Source organism: Culex pipiens, chromosome 3 (assembly GCF_016801865.2).
Source record: "Culex pipiens pallens isolate TS chromosome 3, TS_CPP_V2, whole genome shotgun sequence".
Classification (NCBI taxonomy): Eukaryota; Metazoa; Arthropoda; class Insecta; order Diptera; family Culicidae; genus Culex; species Culex pipiens.
The window spans coordinates 70,557,257-70,581,677 of NC_068939.1; the positions used below are offsets into that span (position 1 = coordinate 70,557,257).

The following is a 24,421-nucleotide window of genomic DNA, read 5'->3' on the forward strand; positions in this document are numbered from 1 at the left end:
CCACCGGGGGTTGAGTGTATATTGTTTTCGAAAAGATTGGAAAATTGTACGAATGTTTCATATTTTAATATTGTAAATCGGACCAATAGTTGCTGAGATATCGACATTAGAAAATTGTGGGTTGTTTGGGTGAGACTTGGAATACATAAATTTTCATGTTTTTAAACCTTTGCATGGCAATATCTCAGCAACTAAGGGTCGTATCAACAAAGTTCAGAAAAGCAAATTATAGAGAATTTTCGACTATTTTCAAAAAAAAAACCTAAAAATGGCTCTAACTTGAAAACGGTGCCTCTTATCAAAATTTTATTAAGTATTTTTTGATTGAAAATTTAATTTTACGTAAAAATGAAGTTGAAAAATTTAGAAAAAAAATCAGTATTGATTAAAAAATTCATAATTCGGTCAATTTTTTTTTTGCACAACCTGGAAATTTCTGAGAAGTTGGCATTTGATGTCCTTTAAACCATACAACTTTGCGGAAGACACCAAATCGATCAAAAAATTCCTTCAAAAGATACAGATTGTTGAACTTTCATATATCATTTTTGTATGGGCAGCTGCCAAATTAGTATGGAAGTTTATATGGACAAACTAATGATGCAAAATGGCTTCTTTGGGCATACCGAAGGCACCAAAAAAGTTTCAGCCAGATTAAAAAATACAAAAATTAAAATTTAAAGAAAAAGATCGATTTCGTTCAAGGTTTTAACAAACAAAGTTTTTGATAATAGATTTTATATGCTTATATCATCAAATTTTGAGAAAAAAAAAACTGAAAAAAGCTAAACACAACTTGTTAGAAAAAAAAAATCCTCTATTTAACTCCGAGTTTAAAAATAATCCTGCATTTATAAATCATGGAGCAATTGCTAAAGTAAATATTCAAAACAACCTATGATTATTCTAGATCGACAAAGCGTGACGTACTTTCGAGGGGGGGTCGAAGAAAGCGTGACAAAGTGTGACATAGGGAGGAGGGGGGTTAATTTTGGCCGATTTTAGCGTGACAAAATTACATTTTTTATATAAATTTGGGTACGGAACAATTTTGCCAATTGAGCTTTCAACTTAAATTTGCGGAAGATTGTTTGCGTGTCAAAACATTGCTGTGTTGAACATCGATAAATTACCACAACCCTTGCCACAACCTCAATGAATAAAAAAAACAAATAATTCAAAAATAAATGTTAGAACGGCAATGTTTTTGCCCCTGTCATCGAAATTAAGTACACGCCGTTCAAATATGTGATCATAGTTGATTTTTATTATCTCTCGCTTAATCTCTTGTGGGTTTAGCTGGTACAGTTTTTTCTTCAATCTTCACACAATCCGGTATGTAAATGCATCGAATATAATGTTCAATATGTTTGGTGAATGTCTTGTGTTTTTTTGTGTTTGAGTTCAGGAATAAGGTCAGGTAGGTGCGTATATTTATTGAATCTATCGAGTTTATCTACCTTAGGCTTTCGTTCTTCTTTAGATTTTATATATAAATATTTTTTCTCTACGTTGCGGGTTTTTTATACAACAAATTGGGACAAGAACTCCAACGAATGTGAAAATCTAAAAAGTACACGTGCTTGATGTTGTTTTTTTTTTTTGCTGTGTGGTTGTGCTTGTAAACCAAATGCCGTAGCACGTTTCTCACTATTTCAGCGATGAGAATATAAATTAGGCGGTTTTTTTGTTAATATTCAACTACAAAGCATTCAGTTTCAGTTGTAACGGAGATTGTTGGACATTTCTATCTGGTCTTTACACTCAAGTACACAGTGTTCATTTTCAGCAGCATTCGGTGGTTGCTCTTACGTTACTCCGATCAATATTTTATTGTATGTATTGTTGGAAATTTACCCATACCGTTGACATGTAATCACTTTTGTTTTTTTTCCTTACATTAATTTTCAACGCATTGATGGCGTGAAACAATGCAGCAGTCTTGCAGCTTCTACATGTATACACTCTGTTCTCTCTGAACGCTACAGTTTTACATTAAGCCGGGATGATTCTCTAATGCGTATGCATGTGTGTAAATGCTAATGACATAAATAGCTTGAAGTTATTTGTTTTGTCTTATTGCTATTAGTTTTATTGGGATGTTTTCTTTTAGATTCAAATTATTCTAAATATTTTGCAGGAATATCTTAACCTTACAACTCTTTCCAGTAAAATATTTATAAAATTGTCTATTTTAATGCGTTTTATGTAACGTGACAAATTATATTTAAATATAATATTTGAGAATAATGAAATCATTTAGATTCAGACTATGCGCTAGGGCATATCTCCCCCAGGTGATAAATGCCACAACGCTTCGACACGTCTTTTGCCCTCTAAGGTGAAGACGCTCTTGTCTGTCAAACTCAGGGCTGTTCTCAACTGCGTGAAAAGTGTTGTTTTCAACAAGGGGTGTACAATTGAAATGATATGAAAAATATGATTTTAAGTCGGATACACTGTTTCATTCGTCACTTTACGGTCACATTGTTTGCCGTAGAACACGGATACTGGTTACAAGATCACATTTGAATTAACTGAACTGGACAATTGTAAAACATTCACATATTCTTATCTATTTTTTTAACAAGTGCCTCTCGATGAAATCATTGCTTTTCATTTTCTTCGTTCCCTTACCTGCTCTTCCCTTGTGAATATTGCCAACAGCTATCATACACACAAATATATGCGGTTTCATCTCATTTTGACTAGGTCGATATGATGTATAGTTAAGTTACTCCGAAATGTGGTCTGAAATATGCGTATGATGCTTGATGAATGTCTTGCGTGGCGGTCCAATGAACTTCGACGACTATGACGGATGTCAACTGAAACGGGTACTGACGGTGCGACGGCGTCCTGCGCAAAGCCGGAAGCCACCCCCGATGAGATCGATTGTTTCAGCGTGCCGCGACGGTTGGGGCTGACGGGGGGATCCAAGTTAGGAGTGACGACAGTCGTAGTTTTTAACCTTGTCCGGAACGGCCGCCCGCTCGACCGGCACCAGCTGGTAGAGCTCCTCGAGCGTTTTCACGTAGACCAGCTTGCGCCAGAACTTTGAGCTGGGAGTAGAATGGAACATTTGAAAATCGTGTTTATTTTTCGTTGCATCGACGATCTTCATTTGACAGTAAACGATTTTGAGTTTACATTACATCTATGTTGATTGAAATTGGCCACGTCTAAGGTTAATCAACATAAATGTAACGTAAACTTGATTTGGCTAGCTGTCAGCTGAAAAAGAATGTTGATTTGTGTGAATACCTGATAAATGGACGCGCCATCCAGACGACAGATTTCAGCCAAAAAGTAGGATGCACCATGTAGAGATTCTTTAAACTCTTCCGGAGTCTTCTATCAAGTAGCTGATAGCATCTGCCCAAAAACAAACTCATTAGAACATGAAAACCTCATTTAAAAGACACAATCTTACTTTTTAAGCCACGGAAATGGTGGCACGTTGTTCCGGCTGGATCCACCGTGCAAGTAGACCAGAACGTAGTCTTCAGTAACCAACTGTTCTAAGGTTTTAACTACGTACAAAAACAGGTTGTTCATCACATAGTGATAGTCGGCCCGCGACCGATCGGGCAGGTGACACGCGCTGAACACTACGATGGCGTTGTGGCCACCAGCCTGCAAGTACCCTCCGTGGGACAGCACCCGCTTGTACGGCTCAATCACCTTCATGTCGATTTCGCGCGTCTTCCCGTCCGGAAGGGTAATTTTCTGCCAGTTTCTTATATCACGTGCTTCGTCACGTGCCGAATACTGCGGCAGTTGGGGCGCACTTCCGCTACCCGCACCGTTTTTGGGCGTTCCCGGCACGTCCAAAAAGTCCTCGTCGATGTCCACGTTGAACCCGTTATCGTCCAGTATGGACGAGGACGGGCTCAACGAGACCAGATTCTGCTGCAGGTCGTCCACGCTATGATTCGAGACCGTTTCCTCGAGTGAACTAATGTCGTCCACCAAAAGGTCGGTGGACAAAGGGACATTTCGTCGCTCGTGCAACCTCGGCGAGATGGACTTGTGTTCGAAGGATTGCTGCTCCTGTTGCTGTTGCAGCTGGGAGCCCGACTGGGACTGCACTAGGGCTACAGATTGGAAGGTAGGCGTCACCGAAGCCTGAAACTGTGACAAATCCTGCTCGGAACCGCTGCTGAGGAAGTCCTAGAAGATATAAAATGTATCTTAGTCATGGGCATTCTAAGTTCATTGGAGTTGATTGATCTTCTTGTCAATGATTGTGTAAATATGGCAATGAAGCTATTATCCGAAAACCCTCAACTTACCGGGCTAGCATCTCTCAACAGACCCGTTTTCTTAACGTTATTTGCATTATCTATGTTGTTTATCACATCCAGGGTCGACGTAGTGGTTCTGGTGGTAGACGAAGTCGTAGTTCTGGTCGTCGTCGTCGTTGTGGTACGATTTGGATAAGGATTAGCTAGCCGCAGCGGCGGTTTCTCGCTCGCCGGTACCACGTCCGGAAAGTGGTAATAGTTGCGAACCTTGTCGTGGTTCTTGCTTGCTAGATTTGCCAGCTCGGACGAATCCGACTCGCTGCCCGTTGGCGACATCAACATCAACGGATGACTACTGACGGGCGTTAGGCCACTGTTGGGTCCCCGATTCGCTGCTGTTGCTGCCTTTACGTTCAATGTTGGAGGACCACCACTGCTATGATTGTCGAGATATTCTTCTTTCGAGTGATTTGCATTAGAAGGCGCCGCAATGCTTTCCGCAGCGTAAATGATGTCATTGCTACTTGTATGGCCGTCGACGCGTCTAATGCTGGGGTATCCGATGCCACATTCCTCCACGTCCGGTGAATAGCAATGATCAGGAGAGTCCTGAGATGTGGTAGTTTCCGATATGTCCATTTTGCTGTCCGACACTGGACTATCCTCCAAGTTTTGACTGCGAACAAACGAATGGAAAAATATTGTATATAAATGATCTACCTACAAATATGTATACCACACAGGATATCACTACTTGATTGGCCGTTCAAGGACATTCCAACACAAATAATAACAAGGAAAAGGTATTTTGTTTTACATGCATTCCAAATCAACCCATGTATCACGAATATCTCAATGGATTACTTCAACAAATCAGTTCAGTTCTTCAACCAACAAAACCCCAATGACTTACCTCATCTATAAATAGAATTTCACTGCAAGTTCTAACTTTTTTTTCGTTCTTTTCTTTTCTCCAGTAAGCCTCCGCCACTGTGGGATATTCCCAATTTTCTGATTCAGCACCACTAGCGTAAATTTTATGTAACCGAAGGTGCAAACTAGTTTCCCGATGTTTACAGAGCAGTTTTCCTCGCTTCCGAACACCAACTTTTCACCTTAATTGATAAACAAAGTGCAGAAATTTGGTTTGTCTCCATTCAAGCGATAACACAGGAAGAGCCAGCCACTATAGCTTTCTCATCTCTCCTCTTCGGAAGCAGCAGCAGCGTTTTTTCTTCTTCTATGAAACATAAAGCTTCAACTGAAGAGTGAATGGATAGTACAGTGAGGTGCCGGTTTGTGTGGTGCGAGACGCAGAAAAGCTCTTCGGAACTAACTCCGATATTGTTAAGCAATATACTTTGTAGCGTAAATTTACAAAAAATATTGAATTTAAAATTCAAATCCATATTAAAATTTTTGTTTAACTTATTCCCTTATTTCGTCAACAGAAAGAATTCGATAATTTAAACATGCAAATCTAAATTCACCTCATATCAGCCAATTTTTGATATTTTACCCCAAAATTTGAAAGCCAAGATGAATGCTTTACTAACATTATAGTTAGCGGAAGTACTTTCCGCACTCCTTGAAGAACGACTTCCGCGACAAACAAGCTTCTGTCATCGTTGTTATGCTTTCTCATCCTTTCGGAAAAGCTTCGCCGAAAGCTCGTTTGTTTATCACAACTACAGACAAAAGTGGCGATTTGTTCATTTGTGGTTGTGATTTGTTTTCCACCGAAAAAGGATTTTTGTCGAGATTTTTTTTTTCACATTCATGACAAAATGCAGTGCCAAATGAAGTCTTAACACGATTTCTTGCATTTATTTTAAAATTATTTTTTGATACCATTTACATTGAAGAGAGCAGTTTACCGAACAAGTTTACTAAAAAAGTATTCGTTTTGGTCCAATACAAGCGGAGATACGCCCTAGGATACGCCCGTGAATACGCCCAATTTTGTAAAATAAAAAGTAAAATTTCTGGATTGAAATCCATTTCACATGATAAGGGAGCGTTCTTTTATTACGTAACGCGAAAAATCGGACTTTTAGACCCCCCCCCCTCGTAACAAAATTTCCTTACAAATTTTAAAAAATTTGTATGGAGCGTAACACGGCCTCCGACGCCCCCCTCCCCCCCTACTGCGTTACTTAATAAAAGAACGCTCCCTAAACACCGTGATAATGGGGTCTTCAACTCCTATGTAATTTTTTATGTAACACGGGAAAAAACACGATTAAAAACCATTTTCTGATCACCATTTTTCATTTTAATACAAAAAATAAATTGCGTCAAGGCAAATTTTTTTCGATGAATCAACTATGGTCCCCTTGGGAAAAGCTGTCAAGTAGAGCCTTTTTTTTAAATTGATTTGAAATCCATTTAAAATCGTTTGCGGTCTTACAAAGGATCATTGTAAATACCCAGCAAAATTAGCTTTATCGTTGTGAACAAAAATATCACAGCTTAATTTTAGGACTCAATTGTTATCAGACCACAATCCATGATCGAGCTGTCAGACCAAAAAAAATAATTAATAAACAATCTTGGTTTTAGATATAGGTGCGCAGAAAACTGACAAATACATTTGAAAAAAAATATTTTATTTCATTAAAATAACTGGTTTTGAGCTGAAAAATTCTTAAACGAAAGAAAATCAATCAAAACTTCGACGTTGTGTACAGAAACATTTAAATAAAGCAGTTAAGAGCCTTATTCGTCCACTTTAATTTTTGATCGCGATTTTGGTGTCCACCCGAACAATTTTGAAATTAGTTATGCGGATTCTTCTCGTTCCATGATTCTCTTTATTGTTTGGATCAGGACGAGAAGTGCCATCTTCGAGTTTAAATTCTTGGTTAAATTATATTTTTTCACTGGGCCTTGAAAGCCTTATGAGAATATATTATAATCTGGGACATTAGAATTAGAGATCCTAATTAGAATCATTTATCGATATTTAGGTTTTAAATTACTCCTGAAATTGTTTATTTTTGTTGGGCGTGTATTCACAATTTACTCTGATCTCTCTAAAAAGCTTCAAACGTGCATTGGTCGAGAAGAGCTTTATGTCAGAAATGGCAACACTGCGGCAATGTTTTGAAGTGGAAAAAAAATGTCAATAAAATCAGCGTTCGGGCCGTTTTGCAAAGTAATTTTATCAATTTAGTGTCGGAATTCATCGGTTAATCAATGTGACTGTGTTGTTTAAAGAATCAAAAAAGTGTCCTACTATAATAGCTTCAAAAAACGTGGCTCCATCCACTTCCTGCTCGATGCAGTCAAATCTATATCCGGAAGATCCCTTATTTGGCTACTGGAATGATCTGGACGGTGGTCCTCCGCCGGGATTCGGCTTGCCACCACACCATCCCATGCATGGTTCTCCGTTCGATAACGGAACATTCGGCTTTGTTCCACCGCCGCCTGTATCGATTGCGCTGCCCTGTCCGGTAGAACCGCCTATGTGTCCACCGATTCCGTGCCACCCTCCCGGGCCAATGGGGCCGATGCACAGAAACTTTCCGCGCTATCCTCCAGCTACACTTGCCCCACTGCAGGCCATGATCCCAGGACCGGGGCCACCAGGTCCTCCACCTTTGCTGGGTCAAGTAACGCATCATTACGCTTCCTTCCCGCAACCTCAGCATGTGCTTCCTCCGGCACCGGTGCCTCTTCCAATGCCGTTGGATCATGGTCTCGAACGAAATCAGCTCAATGACATGGGCCAGATGGAGCAGGTCGTGGTCAAGAATGGGCAGGTGTTTCACATCAGCTTCCTCGATGAAACGGGTGAATCTGAACAGCCTTTGGCGGAACTTCCGACGCCAAGTGCCAGTGACGACGGGGAAAGCGAAGAAAGGGATTGGATCAATTATGACGAGTTGCCACTGCTGCAAAACGTGGCCGGTGGTGCGACCGAAAACGGTTCGTTCAAGTGTGGATATTGCACAAAGGAACTCAAAACTGCGCTGAATCTTTACGTTCACGAGCAAACGCACAAAACGGACCGGCTGGACTGCAAAACCTGCGGCAAACGGTTCAACCGGATCGGTAAGCTCGAGCATCACATCGCGCAGCACCATCCGGAAGTGGTGGCCGACGAAGCGGGAACTCCGCTGAGTCCGTCCGGAACTCCGGCGTTGAACGATTTCAACAATTACTGTGTCGAGTGCGAAGAGTTTTTCACCAGCGAAGAGGAACTACAAAATCACATGGAGCAGAACCATCGGCTGATTGACGAGTCAAAGTCGCCCAAGGAGGCTCGGAAAAGCATCGGATGTCCGTTTTGCTTCGAATCGTTCGAGTGGCCCTGTTTGCTAAAGACACACATGACAAAACACACGGGGGAAAAGCCATTTATTTGCGAACGCTGTAACGTTTCCTTCCGGTTTGTGCAGAGCTTTTATCGACACAACCGGAGGGTGCACGGGCGGGAGAAATAGTCTTCAAACGGGTAGCTCAGGTGAGTAATTTTTCTTATTTCTTTTAGAAGTTTTCGTACTTAAACATGCCCCGTTGTTCTAAATTAACTGTGATTAACGTGATTATCGTCTTTCACCTTCTCTCTGTACCCTTCAGCCCCGAATCCGAAACGGCGGCTCGCACCACTAGTGGCACAATGTTCTAAAGGAAACTCTTTTCTGAAAAGTTATTAACCTGCAATTTAGCGATAAGCACAAACTCCTTGCATAAGGGCAACAAACAAACACACGAAGAGATTAATGCGCAATCTAAAAAATAGAGATTCTTCTTTTAAATTGGTATGAAAAAAACTCTCATTAATGAAAAAACTAAATGAGTACGATATTTGTAATTAAAGTGAAAAGGCTACAAAACATTTTTAACTCATCAAAACAATTTCTTCCGTAGTTAAATCTGGAAAGTCTTTCCACAAACATCATCAGTAAAAAGAAACTATATTTTGGGACTCAGTTCCAAACACACAAATATTTGTTACTTAACCAAGTCTGTGTTACCAGTGTATACCATGATTTACCTTGAAATGACCTGTGTTATTTGATTTACATACCTGTTAAGTAAAAGTTGTGGAAATATTCCCCCAGACCCTTTTCATCGGAAATAACATTTAAACAAGGAAACACAAATGTTGCTTTGAGCATGTTTTATGTTTTGAAAAAAATAAATAAAATAACGTAAGTGAGTGTGTTGGAGATGTACAACCGTTTAGTACCTATTTTTACACGTTTGATCAAATAGATTATCTTGTTAGGCAGCGATCTTCCTTGTTTTGAGTGTGTCTTCTATTACTCACCCAATTTTTCAGCTAATAAATAGTTATTGGTAAAATATAATTGTAAAAAGGTGAATGCATGTATCCGAAACTCCATCTGAACAAACTTCACCATCGATTCAAATATTTTTATTTTTATATCACAATGTCCATGGGCCTTGTAGGATGCATACAAGTCTTTTGGGGGCTGGTCATAAAAAATGGGTATGGAAATGTAAGAAATTCCGTATCTTTCTGATCGATTTCTGCGGAAAATTTCCTATAAGATGCAAGTATCCTTATAGAGGAGGAACTTTTTGTGTTCAATACCGTGGGAAAAGATTGAAAAAAAGTATAGCAAAAACTCGTATTTTTCGACATTAAAGCTACCGGGAAAGTGAAAACAAGGTTTTAACATTTGTAGCCCCAACGGGGTCAAAAAAGTTGGATATGCAACTTCACCGGCTCTTTGAACACTTGGAAAAAAAAGTTGGAAATGCCTTTTTCATTTTAACTTAGGGTAGACGCATCTCCTTTGATCTAGGTGTAGGTGATTCTTGACATCCTTCCGGATCAAATGCAACCAGAATAATCTAAATCGGTTGAGTTTCCGCCGAGATACAGCCGGATGAAGTTGCATTTCCAATTTTTTGACCCCCTTGGTGCTTTGCGTAAGTTTTGACCCCGTTGGTGCTACAAGAATTAACAGGCCGAACATTAGCTTGTTTATTGGACCACGGACCATCATTATATAGTATAGCCTATTTGAAATTTTAAGATTTTTAATTTGTTCTAAGCAGATTTTATGAAATTGTCGAAAAAAATTACTTTTTTCAAAAAATGCCCAGGGAACATGGTAAACGATTTTTTCCGAAAGTTTTCATGTATGAGAGAGTTGTTCTAACATGATTATCTATCATTTGAGAACTGAGCACATTGATTTCCTCGACTTCGTGTTTTATTTGGGACACGTTATTGTAGATTATTCGGAATTTTAAAAAGAAGCAGGAGCATGTTAAACATATTTTAAAACCCAGCTTTTGAGTATTTATTTTCGATTTCTTTTCGTTTTTTTTTGCATTTTAAAAATAGTTCTTGAAAAAAAAGCACATCCTATTTTTTTAAACCTGAGAATTAAAAAAAAAGAAAATTAAAAAATACTTATTTTTTTGTATTCAACTTTTAGTGATGAAAAGTTAAATAAAAAATCGATAGTTTTTTTCTGTGTGTTTATTTTTTCCGAAAACTCCTCCAACTGACAACTTTGCCGAAGACACCAAATCGATCGGAAAATCCCTTCTCAAGATACACAATTTCATACATTTACAAATTTATTTGTATGACCAGAAGTGTTTAAAGTATCTCAATAAGTAATTCAATAAATTTGGATTTGAAGCATTTTACTTGCCTTAAATGTATATATTCTAGACTAGATTATCCGAAGGCCTTGGCAAAACTTTGGATAAATGAATCACAAAAAAATATTTGAAGTTTGTCCCACACATAAGGTGTTAGGATTTTGCGAAAAAACTGGATTTCCTCCTAATTTCTAGAACAAAGTACAGGTTATTGTAAGCTTTTCGGAAAGAGCACACGATTTTGAACCAAACTGCTTCAATAACTCAAAAACGATGAAAATTAATATGGGACCTTTAAGTAAAACGTTATCCAACGTCAAAAACAACTAAAAAATAACAATTGCACGTGATTCTGGGGAACATCAAGACTTAGTTATGTTTCCCTTTTAATTTGAAATGTTCTGTATTTAAATAATGTTTTAATAAGTTTAAATAAATTTGGAATTTGGGATTTAAAAAATATTAAACTGTATCGTATTTACAGCTTATAAATTGCACTCTGTGTAAGAGTACTAATGACTTGTACGTTTTAAAAACATTTTCAAAATAAACAGTGATTTGCTGCAACTATCTTTATGGTTCCTCCGAAATGGCAAACTTGCTGTTTCGATCACGCTCTGAGTGTAATCACGAGAACATTTGTTAATTCAGATTTTTACAGGTTTTCACAAGCTTTAGATAGCCGTATGATCTTTTATTGGATAAATATGTTTAGTAAGGAATTTGAATAGAACAATTATTGATAATCAATTTTGAACTGAAGCAAACCCAGAAAACTATTCAAATAATCCTTTTGAATTGAACTGACAGTTAAAAAAAGTTTTCTAATTAGCAAAAGCTTTGGCTTAATCAAAAAAGCGATTCAATTTTAAAAACGTTACTTAATCCACCTTTAGGTGGCTGGTGCCTTCCTCACATTCATAAAGGCAATACATTCAGTAAAAATAGCAACATTCCCCCTTAACATGTTTAATAAATTCAGTTTGTTGACAGCTCTTGCTCAATCAACATCGTAGCAAAGTTGCTCTTGGGTTCTAATCCTTATCGTTTCGCTATCAAGTTATTCGCGGGACGGTTAACTCGCGCGGTTCCCACTCCGTAAATGGGAAAGAAAAAGCCCGTGGTGCCGGTTGACGGCCCTCCGGGAATAAAAAGATACACGTTGGAGCGCTTTGACTACAACAAGGAGAAGCTGAAAGCTAACCTCACTTTGAACAAAAGTGCGAATGGTTCCCTCGCTGGGATCAGCAAGAACACTTCCCTTCGCCGCGGAGTTTCGCTATCTGACCTGCGGAAGGCAGGTAACCAAGCTAATTCCTCTGCCAGCCAGGGGTTTACCCAGCCCGCGGTTCCAGTTTCCAACGAGTTTGGAATTCTCCCCATGGACGACTTTGATGACAACATTGGTGACGTGAGCGTTGTGGCTGGGTCACCAAAACCGAAGAAGACAAGTGTCAAAAAATCTCGCTGTCCTCCGATTACAGTGCGGAACAAGTCCGTCATGGAAATCAACAGACTTGTTTCCCGCCTCGGTGATGCCGATAAGTTCCGCCTTCGGAACCTCACGAACGCTGTCCAGATCAAGATATCGTGCTCTGAGCTTTACAACCTCGTCACCAAAGAGCTGAAAAACATCAATGCAGAGTTCTTCTCGCACTCCACTCCCGATGAGACGGCGCTGAAAATCGTTTTGTCGGGACTGCCAGCATTGGAACTGGAAGAGCTGGAAGCTGAGCTGGGAATGTGCGGTGTGCACCCCCGAGAGCTGAAGATCCTCTCCAAATCCAAAGACAGAGACAGCGCCTTGTACCTGCTGAACTTCACGAAGGGTTCCGTAAAGCTGACCGAGCTTCGCGAGATCAAGGCTATCTTCAACGTCGTGGTGTGGTGGCGATACTACACTCGCAAGAAGACGGATGTCATCCAGTGCTTTCGATGCCAAAAGTTTGGCCACGGAAGTCGTCACTGCAACATGCCGGTAAGATGTGTGAAGTGTGGAGAAAGTCACGGCTCGAACGAGTGTCAGCTGCCAACGAAAGCTGAGCTGGAGAAAGCTCCGGAAGCGGTGCGTCAAATGGTGAAATGTGCAAACTGCAATCAGAACCACACTGCCAACTTCAAGGACTGCACTGCTCGCCAGACGTTCCTTAAGAACCAGGAGAAGAAAGCTGCTCGAACCTCCGAGAGAAGGCCTACGCCACGTACGCAGCTGCGCACGTTTACTTCTACACTTGTCAACCCGAACGTGTCGTTCGCCGGGGCAACCGCAGGCGCTGCTCTCGGTGCTGCCGCTAGTGCGGCTACTGGTGCTGCCTCCGGTTCAACCGCCGGCAATCCCCAGATCACAGCTGAAGACGACCTCTTTACCATGTCAGAATTCCTTTCCCTAGCGAGGGAAATGTACAGCGATCTCAAAAAGTGTACAACAAGAGAAGAGCAGTTCTTTGCTTTGCATGAACTGATGGTTAAGTACATTTTCGTTCGCTAATTCACGTAAGCTCAAACTGCTAAACTGGAACGCACGGTCCGTTCGAAATAAAACGATGGAACTAGCCGAGTTCATCGTGGAGGAGAAAATTGATGTTGCGGTAATAACCGAAACGTGGCTCGAACAAAAAATCTCCCTATTTGTTGATGGGTATTCCGTGGAGAGGTTTGATCGACCGGCAGAAGCAGCGGAAAGGGGTGGTGGGGTTGCGATCCTCGTCAAGCACGGAATCAACTTCAAACCGATGGGCGACCTGAAAACGAAAGTGATTGAAGCAGTTGGAGTTCGAGTGCAAGCTGGCGGCGTTTCGTTGAACATCATAGCGGCGTACTTCCCCGGAGGTCGCACGAAAGAGGACAGGGTCAACTTCAAGAGGGACATTCGGGAACTCACCAAGACGAACGAGGCCTACTTCATAGTAGGCGACCTAAACTCAAGGCATAGATCCTGGCACTGCCTACGGGCAAATCAAACTGGAAATATCCTCGCAAACATGCTCCCAACATCCACTTTCTACGTACATGCTCCTGAAGCCCCGACGTACGTCCCCAGAGGATCTGCACGGCCTTCGACGATCGACTTGGTCATATCCAACAACCAGGTCGAAATGTCGATCCCAGTCGTACACCAGGAGCTGTCCTCTGACCACCTTCCAGTAACGTTTGAGATAGACTGTGAGTTGGCTCCGAGTACTCCTACACAACGGTTTCGTTGCTACGACCGGGCCGATTGGACACGGTTCCGACAGGAAATCGACAGAAGGCTTGACCCAACATCCGATGAGTTCAACAACCTCACATCAACATCTGAAGTAGACGCAGCAATCCAGATGTTTACAGCAGCACTGCTCGAAGCTGAAGATGTGGCTGTCCCGTGGTTCGAACGAGACCCCCAAAAAGTGAAACTCCCACAGAACATCAAGCTGCTGATCACGTTAAGAAACACAAGAAGGCGCCAATTCATCCGGACTCGCGACCCCCTCTTGGGAATGATCGTCCAGTCGCTCAACCTAAGGATCCAGAATGAATGCAGCAAGTTGAGATTCAAAAACTTTGGGAACACAATTCAAGAGCTTTCTAACGGCCACAAGCAGTTCTGGAGAATCTCTAAGCTGGTTAGGAACACGGTGAAACACAACCCGCCGTTCAGAGTTGGCGACACTCTTGCGATCTCTCCGGCAGAAAAGGCTAAGGTTTTGGGCGAAAGCTTTGCTAAAGCCCATCTCAACCCACTCCCTGCTGATCCTGAAATCAACGCTGCTGTAAATAGGTCGCTGGAGTTAACTGCTGCGGCGAGAGGAACGAACGACGACTGGTCAACGTACACCAAGCCGAATGAGATCAAGACCATCGTGCGCCGTCTGAAGAACAAAAAAGCTCCCGGTTTTGATGGATTGCGGAACATAGTGATCAAACAGCTGCCACGAAAAGGACTCGTCGTTCTCACGAAGATCATCAATGCCTGCCTGAAGCTGCACTACTTCCCCGACGTCTGGAAGCAAGCACTAGTAGTAGGAGTACCCAAACCAAACAAGGACATCACCCAACCAGGAAGCTACCGGCCGATCAGTTTACTGAGCACATTGAGTAAGGTTTTAGAACGAGTCATTTTGGCCCGTCTTAATCGACACCTGGACAACAACCTGATCATCCCGGATGAGCAATTCGGCTTTCGCAAAGGGCACTCTACAAACCACCAGCTCGTGAGGATCACGCAGGCGATCAAAAAAGGCTTTTTAACGAAAAAGTCCACTGGAATGGTCATGCTAGATGTTGAGAAAGCATATGATTCGGTATGGCAAGATGCCATTATCCACAAGCTCATCGTCGCTAGATTTCCGATGTATCTGGTCAAACTCATTCAATCGTTTCTCAGAGAAAGAAGCTTCCAGGTTACCGTGAATGGCTCACTGTCACCAATTCATGGAATTCCATTCGGAGTGCCTCAAGGATCTGTGCTCAGTCCAACCCTGTACAATGTCTTCTCAGCCGACGTTCTAATGGTTGATGGTGTTTCGTACGCTTTCTTCGCCGACGACACAGGATACTTTGTATCTGACTCGGACCCGAAAGTCATCAAGACCAAGCTGCAGGCGGCCCAAAACCATCTGCAGGAGTTCCAGCGACAGTGGAGGATCAAAATCAACCCCACGAAGACCCAAGCAGTGTTCTTCTCGAGACGCAGGTCGCCGAGATATCTTCCGAGTTCCAAAGTGAAAGTTTGCGGTTTGGAGGTGGACTGGTCAAACGAAGCTAAGTATCTAGGAGTTCTCCTAGACAAGATGCTTCTTTTCGACAAGCACACTGACCAGACTCTCAAAAAGTGTAAATCCTTGATCCGTTCGCTGTACTCTTTGGTGAATCGCCGGTCACGTCTCCAGCTGCATAACAAGCTCCTGCTTTACAAGTGTGTTTTTCGAGCTGTGCTTACCTACGGGTTTCCAGCTTGGAAGAACTGCGCTGCTACCCATCGGAAAAAACTACAACGTATGCAGAACAAGCTTCTCAAGATGATCTACAACCTCGATCCGTGGTATCCAACCGATGATCTTCACCAGCTGGCCGAACTGGACACGATCGACGAGTTCATCGACCGAATGTTCCTGAAGTTCCGGTCAAGCTGCCAGATGTCGGACAACCCACTGATTTCTGCCATCGACAACTACTGACGTTAAGGAACTCAACAAACCCCGATCCCCTTCCCCTTCTTCCCCAACTGTGATATTAGATTAAGCAAACATAACAGTTATGGATTTCGCTAGGTTTTTTACCACCCTTTTCCTAGATTTGAAGATTTGAAACAAACAATTTCTATGCTACCAAGTCAGTATCTGAAACATTCATAGTTGTAAGGAAAATCCAAATCTCTATACAAGCACAAAAGAAACAAAATTGTAACATGCCACCTCGAAAAATAAAAAAAAAATTGAATTGAATAAAATGTTTAACAAATCAACTTTATTACTCATTTCTTTTGATAGGGTTCGCAGACCTTCAATATTTCTGGCTCATCGCAAGGTCTGATAAAAAACCTATTCAACGATAGTTCGCGTGGAAGATTCAGACAATATTTCTATTACAATATCTGAGATCCGGCCTCCAAAAAGTGCATAAATAACACTTAAGTGCTTATAACTTTTGATAGGGTTATCAGATCTTCAATGTCTTGGAAGCGTTGGAAAGGTATTTTAAATGAAAATGTATAACATGACGGGGTTTCTTACAAAAACCACCCTTTTTACAATCTTCCGAACTTTAGTCAAAATGGTTTTTTTTAGCATAACTTTTGAAGTACTTAACTAAACTATAACTATAACTAAATTATAATTTTTAATAGCGACTTATGGGACCCCAAGACGGATCGAATGAGGCCAAAACGGACAAAATCGGTTTAGCCAGTCTCGAGATAATCGAGTGACAATTTTTGGATCAACATCCCACCACACACACAGACATTTGCTCAGAATTTGATTCTGAGTCGATAGGTATACATGAAGGTGGGTCTAGGAGGTCTAAATGAGAAGTTAATTTTTCGAGTGATTCTATAGCCTTTCCTCAGTAAGGTGAGGAAGGCAAAAAGCTGTCATTTTCACTTTAGTTCCGTACAAATCTGTGGGTTGAAAATCCGTTCTGTTGGTTGGTAGCCTTAGTGCTCTGGAAATTTCAGTGAAGATTGGTCAGATGTTTATTAAAATTAATATTATACCTGACGTCATGCCATCCAAGCCACACTGCCATAGGTAGTGCTTAGACATCGAATAGAGATGAATGGATTGAAAAAAGTTAGTTTTTGAATATAAAGCTCAATGACAAAAAAAAAAAAAAACTTTACTTATTATCAAATTGGTAAGCTAGCCAACGCCTCTGCTTTCACTACAAATACAAAATTATGAACTTCTGCTCTGTGCTGCTTCAGGATCGATGCCTTTGGAAACGATTCATCATAATCTGGGCACGGATATGGATCCCGCTTAGTATGAATCTTCAGGTGTAGCTTAACTTCGCCACTGAAAATGAGAAAACTTTCATTTAGAAAAAGTTTCATAATTCAGCACTCAATACTCACGGCGTCTTGAACAGCTTCCCACACTCCGGACAACCGTGGGTCTTCTCGGTGCAATGCGTGGTCCGCATGTGGCCACTTAGACCACTCGCGATCGCAAACCCTCGCCCACAGATTTTGCAAACGTGGTCGCGGATGTTGGTGTGCATAATTTTGAAATGCTTCCGCAGGGTCGAAGCCGAATCGAACTGCTTGCCACATCCCTCAGCGCTGCACGGATGCATCACGGCTTTCGTGTGCGTGTTCAGGTGCTTTTTAAGGTTGTGCTTCTGCCGGTAGGACCGACCGCAGATGGGGCACGAAAATTCCCGACCCTCGATGCTGTGCAACGAAACGTGCACCGTGTACTGGGCGTTCGAGATAAACTTTCCACAAATGTGGCACGGCAACTTGCGACGATCGCGGACGTATTTATCGGTTTGCAGCTTGGTTGGTTCGCTGGATGGATCCTCCTCCAACTTGACATTCAACTCTGATTCGGACTTGATTTCGATTTCTTGAGTCTCAACCGTCTCCGGAATTTGTTCCATTTGTTTCGGTTCATCGATATCCCACGAGATTTCCTGCTTGAACTGATACTTGCTCTGAAATTCAGCATCATTTTGTAGGCACCGGGATTTGAAATCGACAAATGTCTCCAACGTGTCCTGGCAATCTCGGCAGATGTAATAATCCTCCAAACTGTCTTGAACAATCTGAAAAGTTATTTTAAAGATTAAATGTTTTAACGAAGGCTTTTACACCTTACCTCAATTGTAAGATAGTCGAAAATAAGACTTATCAAGTGCTCATTTTCGTTCAAAATTGAATAATCGGGTTGGTTTTGGTTGAGGCACAGCCTGCAAATTATGGTGGACATTTCCATCGCGAGCAATAAACTGAATTTAGCAGCCTTTTAAAATATAAAAATGAGCTTCTGCATTCGAGGTAGAGATCAAAACGTCAAAGGAAGTAAACTTCCAAACAGAGCAAAACAAATAGCAGCTGCGCCATACAGGAAACCTATTATTCTGTAAGATGGATACATCCAGTTCCAATTTGACGAAATAGGTTTTGTTTCTAAGAAAAATAAGATTTGATTTTTGATTTGAAAAGTTTTTTTGATTTGAAAAGTTTTGGGAAATTGAGTTTTTGTGAAAAAAAAAGTTAATAATTTTTTTCCGTTTACCTATTTTTTCTGGATATTTCTCAACAATACCTACAACTTTGCCCAAAACATCAGATCAGAAAATTCATTCAAAAGTTAAAGATTTTTGAATAATTCAATACCATTTTTGTATGGACAGCTGCCAAAATTGTATGGAGACTTGTATGGGACAACCAATGACACAAAAAAGCTGCTTTGGTCATAGGGAAGGCCCCCACAAAGTCTGAGCCAAATAAAAAACGTTTCTTAATCCACCCTTAGGTGGTTGATGCCTTCCTCACAAGTTCAAAAATATGTAATTTAATTTCTAAAGCCGACTCGGTCCAAAACAGATCCCAGCACCGAAAATGGCCTAATAAAAATTAGTTTATGAATAAAAAAATATATACCTTGTACAGACTTTTCCAGAATACATGCAGACTCTCATTTAAAGCAATGTGGCAACCGCATCTGGCGTATACTAAAAGCCCCGACCTTTTGAGGTTATGCCAAAAATCACCCTTTTGTATCTACTAAAATCTGTTTCATAGCATAACTTCTCAAATACTCCACTAAACTGAATAATTTTCAATAGGGTCTTACTAGACCCCAAAACGGGCCGAATAAGGCTAATCCGGCCAAAATCGGTTCCGTCAGTTCTGAAATAAATATCAAAATATCAGCTCTCAGCAACTACAATTATCCCGCCTGAATATTCATGCCTCAAATACAACTGCTCTTCTCTCCTCATTGAAACTCTCAGCGCCGAACATAGCCGAACACGTTTTCGTGTTTACCCACTCGCGATTGACATTTTCCATTCTCTCTCATTCCCGCTTCCACGATTATGCTACCGCAACAGCGTTTAACCACAAAAGCCGCCACAAAACCAATTTTGCAAACGCAGTTTAACGGGACGTCATGCGTGGTCGGCTCCTAATCGCCATCTCGCGTTCTTTCATTGCAGTTTTCGGAGAGATTGAGATACTCAGCGGTGAGAACGCATACACGGTCAGCTGGATGTACTCAAAATCAAGTTCGATTCACTCATTTTGGACCATGCGTGGAGGAATTCATTTATGAGTTTAATGCTAAAACTCATAAATGAGTTTAGCGCTCGAACTGCCGAATGAGTAGTTTGGCTGGACCGCGATTTTCGGCTGTTTTAATGAAAATTACCTTAAAAACTTTGAAATTTGTGAATGTTACTACTAAATTAAGTGATTGTTTAGTTAAATAAATCATTCTAGTACTCGAGCAACCCAGAAATGCTGGTTATAATTTATTTATTTCATATTCAATATATTTAAACCGCTTGCACAGGTTTTCTTCGAGATGGCCTTCGGTGCTTATCTTCCGGTAACGGAATGCAAATCAGCTCATCTAGCTGTCATCTTGTCCGTGACGCGGCACACCGAATTGGACTCCAGATACTTCAGCAGCATATCGTCGCGCAGTTCAAAGTTGTCCGGAATCTCCTTCAGCGCCAACCGCGCAAACAGCAAATCAATCTTGATGCCGTCAAAGATCATCTTGACGACCGGCACAAACGCCTCCTGGACGGTGCGGCACTCCGTCATCTTGGGCTGTTTCTTCAGCAGCTCGAAGAACGACCCAAAATAGTTCTGCCGTTCGATGTTACGCGGCGCCACGCACAACGCGTCAATATCCGCCCCTTGTGGTGAACGCCCAGCCAGTACGACTCGAACGTGTAGATCGTCCTGCCGAGCTTCTCGACCAGCGATTCCAGCATGTTCTTCGAGACGGACACATCGCGCACCCACTGCTTGACCAGCGTGTTCAGCTTGGACAGAATCTTCATCCGGTGGTTCAGCTCGGACTCGTCCTCAAACACGTTGTACGGCTCGAGCGCCTTCTGCAGCTCCACCGTCTTGGTATGGTCTTCCGGCTTCGGTTCCGCCAAACTGATGGCCGACGTCATGCCCAGAGTTTTGTAGCTGCCAGCCGATGCTGCTGATGCGGCCGCCGGGGGCTCAACAAAAAAAATCCCAGACCTCCTCCATTCCGTCTCAGACTTGCGACGCTTGATAGTGGTGGGCGATCCTCAGTGAAGCACGTGGTGATACCCACCACCAACCACACCGTGACTAATGGTGACCTCCGTGATGATTCTGGGCGCCACATCCGCCGCCAATATAACCACCACTCTAGCTAGTCAACTGATTGCTGCCGTACGAATTGTTAAACACCGAGTACTCGTGCGCATTGTTGTTGATCTTGGATTGCAGTTGCTGGGCGATGGCCGCTGCGGACGCTGTCGCTAAAGAGGAAGAAGCGAAAGGTTAGTATTCCGCTGCCGATTAGGAAGAAGAAGAGTGCGTGGTTTGAAATACTTACGAAAGTGTAACGTTGGCGCGAGCTGTAGGTTTTCCGAGGGTGATCCGCTTAAGCCGGATCCGATAGGGGCCCATGAAGTTGGTGCTGAAGGATAAGCCACCTCGGCCATCGACCCGGGGATCAAAAGAAGCTTGATAACTGGGCGCTTCAATAGGTGATATTGGGCTGACGGCGCAGCTGAGACCATCGTAGTTGAACCTGGGGAGGATTGCGTTAGCGGGGTGTAGCTGACCGTTGGCGTTGTCTATGACGAAGAGACGATGCCAAACAGAGCTGGTAGACTCTTGGCTTTTTAATTGTATTTACCAGTGCTTGAACTGTTGTCGCTCTGTAGGTGACCAACTTGGCCGTACTGTAGGTGACCAACTTGGCAAACGTTCCATCGGATGTAGTTGGGTTGAGTTGCACCACTTTTGATGGAGTTCGCCAGCGATTGAATCGTGCTGGTGTAGGCAATCGACGCAGGAGTGGTGGAAGTTTTGGCCGAACACCGTCTAAGGAGCCGCCGCAACTGGCGTTGCCACAGGTGCCGATCCAATCGCCGCATAGTCGGCAAAGTCATTTCCACCGGCAGCTGGTTTGCTCACCTGAGACGCCCAAACACCGCCTAAAAGTATCCTGACCAAAACCTTCTGCTCTTCTGCTTCGGCACAGTTGGCCAAGGCAGCCGACCGGGAGCGGTCATCGATACCACGAATAGTCACAGTTGCAGCATCAGTCGTGCCAACGTTTGAACACCACCGAGTGGGGAGGATAAACCATAACAACTTCCCCCATGTCCGTTCCGCGAACCAGTGCCGACCGTCCCCGTTGTGTTCCGGGAACCAGCTCCGTATATCCTGTTGAAAGAAAGCGTGTTTGCATCTTCCGACCAATGTGGAATGTCAAAATCAGACGGTTACTTTTCTCCTCCGTCTGTTTTTGCACCTTCCGGATTGTCCGGAAGAGGCAAAACAAAGGGGAAAACTTCTTCCTGCAACATATTTTGCAACGTCCGAACAATTCTGTTTGACCATCCGAATTGTTCGGGCGTTGCAAATATGTTGGAGGAGGAAGTTTTGCCTCTTCCGGACAATCCGGAAGGTGCAAAACCGACGGAGGAGAAAAATAATCCGCAAGGTGCATAATTGTTTATGAACCATTCAGACAACCCGGAACTAGATCCGGTAAGTTTTGAAAAGCATTTTACAAGAGCTTACCTGTAACGAACTGGACTTAGTGTAGAAGTGATGGCGTCATGATGCGCTACACACTAAACTGTCAGTAGTGAAAAACAAAAAAAAAAAAAAAAAAAGGTGTCAACCGATTTTAATGTTCTTGTATTGTTTACAACTCTTAATTGCAACTTTTCTCCCGTCAAATAAACACGTGTCCTGCAATCGGAGTGAACCGTCTTTTTACTTTTCCCTCCCGCGAAGTCGATTCTTGTGGCCACTCTGCTGTGTAACCTGGTTAGTGCCTAGAGGTTATGGGCCCAGAGTAGGGAACTGTGAAATCAACACGGTGCGGGAGCAAGAAGTTGGAAAAGCGAAGGTCACGGTTGGCGGACGAAGGTGTGGTTGGAATCGGTGCGGTGCGGTATGGATTTGGGAAAAATGAACGTCAAGCGGCTCACGTACGACAACTACGAATCATGGAAACAGCGGGCCAGGCAGGTGCTGACCCGGGAAGGTTTGTGGCGCTATGTCGCGGGGGAAGTTCCGGCTTTGAAAGAGCGATCTGCGGAATGGATCGAAAAGGATGATTTGACGCTACAAACGATCGGTTACCTCATGGAAGATCCCCAGATGCGAATCATCAAGGACGCGAAGACGGCCCAAGAGGCGTGGGGGATGCTGAAGAAGTACTACACCCAGGATTCTTCCGTTGGAAAAGTGGCCTTGATCAAGAAGCTGTCCAAACTGCAGCTGGACGAAGGAGGAGACATGAGAATATTTCTTACCGAGATGGAGGAGCTTTTCGAGAAGCTGGAGAACACCGGAGCTCGTATTGATGAAGACATCAAGGCAGCGTTCATGCTTGCCGGACTGCCGGAGTCCTACGAAAGTACGGTCTCATCGATCCAAGGGCGAATGGAGGTGTTTACGGTGAACTTCGTGAAAACTAAGCTACTGGAAGAGTACGGACGCAGGCAGAGCAAGACGAACGTGGACGACAAGGCCATGATGGCACGAAAGATCCAACCCTACCCGAGAAGTAACGAGTTCAAGCGGACGTGTTACGCATGCGGAAGTGAAAATCATCTGGTTCGTGATTGTGATGCGGTAAAACGAATTCGTGGAGAATGTTCCAAGGCTGGTGGCAAACAAAGCAGCGCTTTATCAGCACGAGTCAGCGTCGATGATGATCTTTGCCTTGCTGCGATTCAGGAGGAGAGTGAACAGGACTGGTTTTTGGATTCTGGCGCTTCGGTGCACATGACCGGCAGAATCGAATCCCTGGATCAACGTGGAGCGGTAACGACTACGAATGTGAAGCTTCCCGATGGAAAAGTGCTGAAATCGTCCATGGTAGGATCGGCAAAGCTTTGTGTTTTGGATGGAAACCGTAAGTCGACTGCTGTAAAGCTGAAGAATGTGTCGTACGTGCCAGGGTTGAAGGCAAATCTCGTTTCAGTAAGTGCAATCTCGATGAAAGGTTTTGACGTTATCTTTAAGGCAAGCGAGTGCTATGTCATGAAAGATGACAAGGTTTTGATCATTGGACAGAAATTTGGCAAGTTGTACAAGCTTAATCTTTGAATGTTAAACAAACGCATTGAATTAGTAGAAGAAAGAACAGTTGAGTTGTCTATCGAGGAGGAGTGTAGAAGTGATGGCGTCATGATGCGCTACACACTAAACTGTCAGTAGTGAAAAACAAAAAAAAAAAAAAAAAAGGTGTCAACCGATTTTAATGTTCTTGTATTGTTTACAACTCTTAATTGCAACTTTTCTCCCGTCAAATAAACACGTGTCCTGCAATCGGAGTGAACCGTCTTTTTACTTTTCCCTCCCGCGAAGTCGATTCTTGTGGCCACTCTGCTGTGTAACCTGGTTAGTGCCTAGACTTAGCCGCAAAACTTGAAAGACTGTGAAAAAAATGACAAGTTCAATTTACTTAAACGTCAGTTCAGCTTTTGAACTGTCGTTTGAGTGAAAAATCCACTCAAAATCAAGTTCAGAAAACCACTCATTTTCAGTTCGAGGTCCGAACTTGATTATGAGTGGAATCGAACTTGATTTTGAGTACATCCAGCTGACCGTGTAGTCGAGGAAAAGGGGAAGAGTGATAGAGAGAGAATGACATCGGTGGGAATCACAAGACACAAGAAGAGTTCTCACAAGCTATAGTGACGGCTGCTATACTCTCGGATATTTTTGGTGCAGAGATAATCTATTGATAGCTTTTCTATCACTCATTTGCAACACTGGTGAAGGTATATCTAGGAGGTGTATTTAAAAAGTTCAATCTTCGAGTGATTTTATAGCCTTTCCTCAGAAAGTGAGGAAGGCAAAAATCGTCAAAATCGGACGATTTCGTAGAGAATTGCTCAAATCGACG

General features: G+C 42.5%; 3 protein-coding genes and 1 pseudogene across 3 annotated transcripts; 1 reads left to right on the forward strand and 3 right to left on the reverse strand.

Annotated features, from left to right (window-relative positions):
- Positions 1 to 1,245: 1,245 nt before the first annotated feature.
- Positions 1,246 to 5,536, reverse strand: LOC120419982 (protein prune homolog 2). Its single transcript, XM_039582860.2, has 5 exons — positions 5,161 to 5,536; positions 4,296 to 4,923; positions 3,434 to 4,173; positions 3,265 to 3,375; positions 1,246 to 3,062 (listed from the first exon to the last, which is right to left on the reverse strand). The coding sequence occupies exons 1-5, from the start codon at positions 5,163 to 5,165 to the stop codon at positions 2,942 to 2,944; spliced, it is 1,605 nt and encodes a 534-aa protein (XP_039438794.1). The 5' UTR covers positions 5,166 to 5,536; the 3' UTR covers positions 1,246 to 2,941.
- Positions 5,537 to 7,340: 1,804 nt separating this feature from the next.
- On the forward strand, positions 7,341 to 9,598 carry LOC120419987 (zinc finger and BTB domain-containing protein 49-like). The gene is made up of 2 exons (XM_039582865.2): positions 7,341 to 8,718; positions 8,835 to 9,598. Exon 1 carries the CDS (start codon positions 7,529 to 7,531, stop codon positions 8,696 to 8,698), a length of 1,170 nt encoding a protein of 389 aa, XP_039438799.1. The 5' UTR covers positions 7,341 to 7,528; the 3' UTR covers positions 8,699 to 8,718; positions 8,835 to 9,598.
- A 6,677-nt stretch (positions 9,599 to 16,275) lies between these two features.
- On the reverse strand, positions 16,276 to 18,332 carry LOC120419973 (zinc finger protein 699-like). The gene is made up of 3 exons (XM_039582850.2): positions 18,143 to 18,332; positions 17,398 to 18,089; positions 16,276 to 17,338 (listed from the first exon to the last, which is right to left on the reverse strand). Exons 1-3 carry the CDS (start codon positions 18,257 to 18,259, stop codon positions 17,170 to 17,172), a joined length of 978 nt encoding a protein of 325 aa, XP_039438784.1. The 5' UTR covers positions 18,260 to 18,332; the 3' UTR covers positions 16,276 to 17,169.
- A 1,567-nt stretch (positions 18,333 to 19,899) lies between these two features.
- On the reverse strand, positions 19,900 to 20,585 carry LOC120419974 (poly(A) polymerase type 3-like; annotated as a pseudogene).
- Between the last annotated feature and the right edge of the window lie 3,836 nt (positions 20,586 to 24,421).

What these genes read in the sequence shown, in the direction of transcription:
- LOC120419982 (XM_039582860.2), bottom strand. An exon ending in TGTTGAGAGATGCTAGCCCG is followed by an intron (nt 4,174 to 4,295) that starts GTAAGTTGAGGG and finishes TATATCTTCTAG; the next exon opens with GACTTCCTCAGCAGCGGTTC. An exon ending in ATGGCGCGTCCATTTATCAG is followed by an intron (nt 3,063 to 3,264) that starts GTATTCACACAA and finishes TTCTACTCCCAG; the next exon opens with CTCAAAGTTCTGGCGCAAGC.
- LOC120419973 (XM_039582850.2), bottom strand. Translation starts at nt 18,259, where the DNA reads ATGGAAATGTCCACCATAATTTGCAGGCTGTGCCTCAACCAAAACCAA. An exon ending in TCGACTATCTTACAATTGAG is followed by an intron (nt 18,090 to 18,142) that starts GTAAGGTGTAAA and finishes ATAACTTTTCAG; the next exon opens with ATTGTTCAAGACAGTTTGGA. An exon ending in GGGAAGCTGTTCAAGACGCC is followed by an intron (nt 17,339 to 17,397) that starts GTGAGTATTGAG and finishes TCTCATTTTCAG; the next exon opens with TGGCGAAGTTAAGCTACACC.
- LOC120419987 (XM_039582865.2), top strand. Translation starts at nt 7,529, where the DNA reads ATGCAGTCAAATCTATATCCGGAAGATCCCTTATTTGGCTACTGGAAT.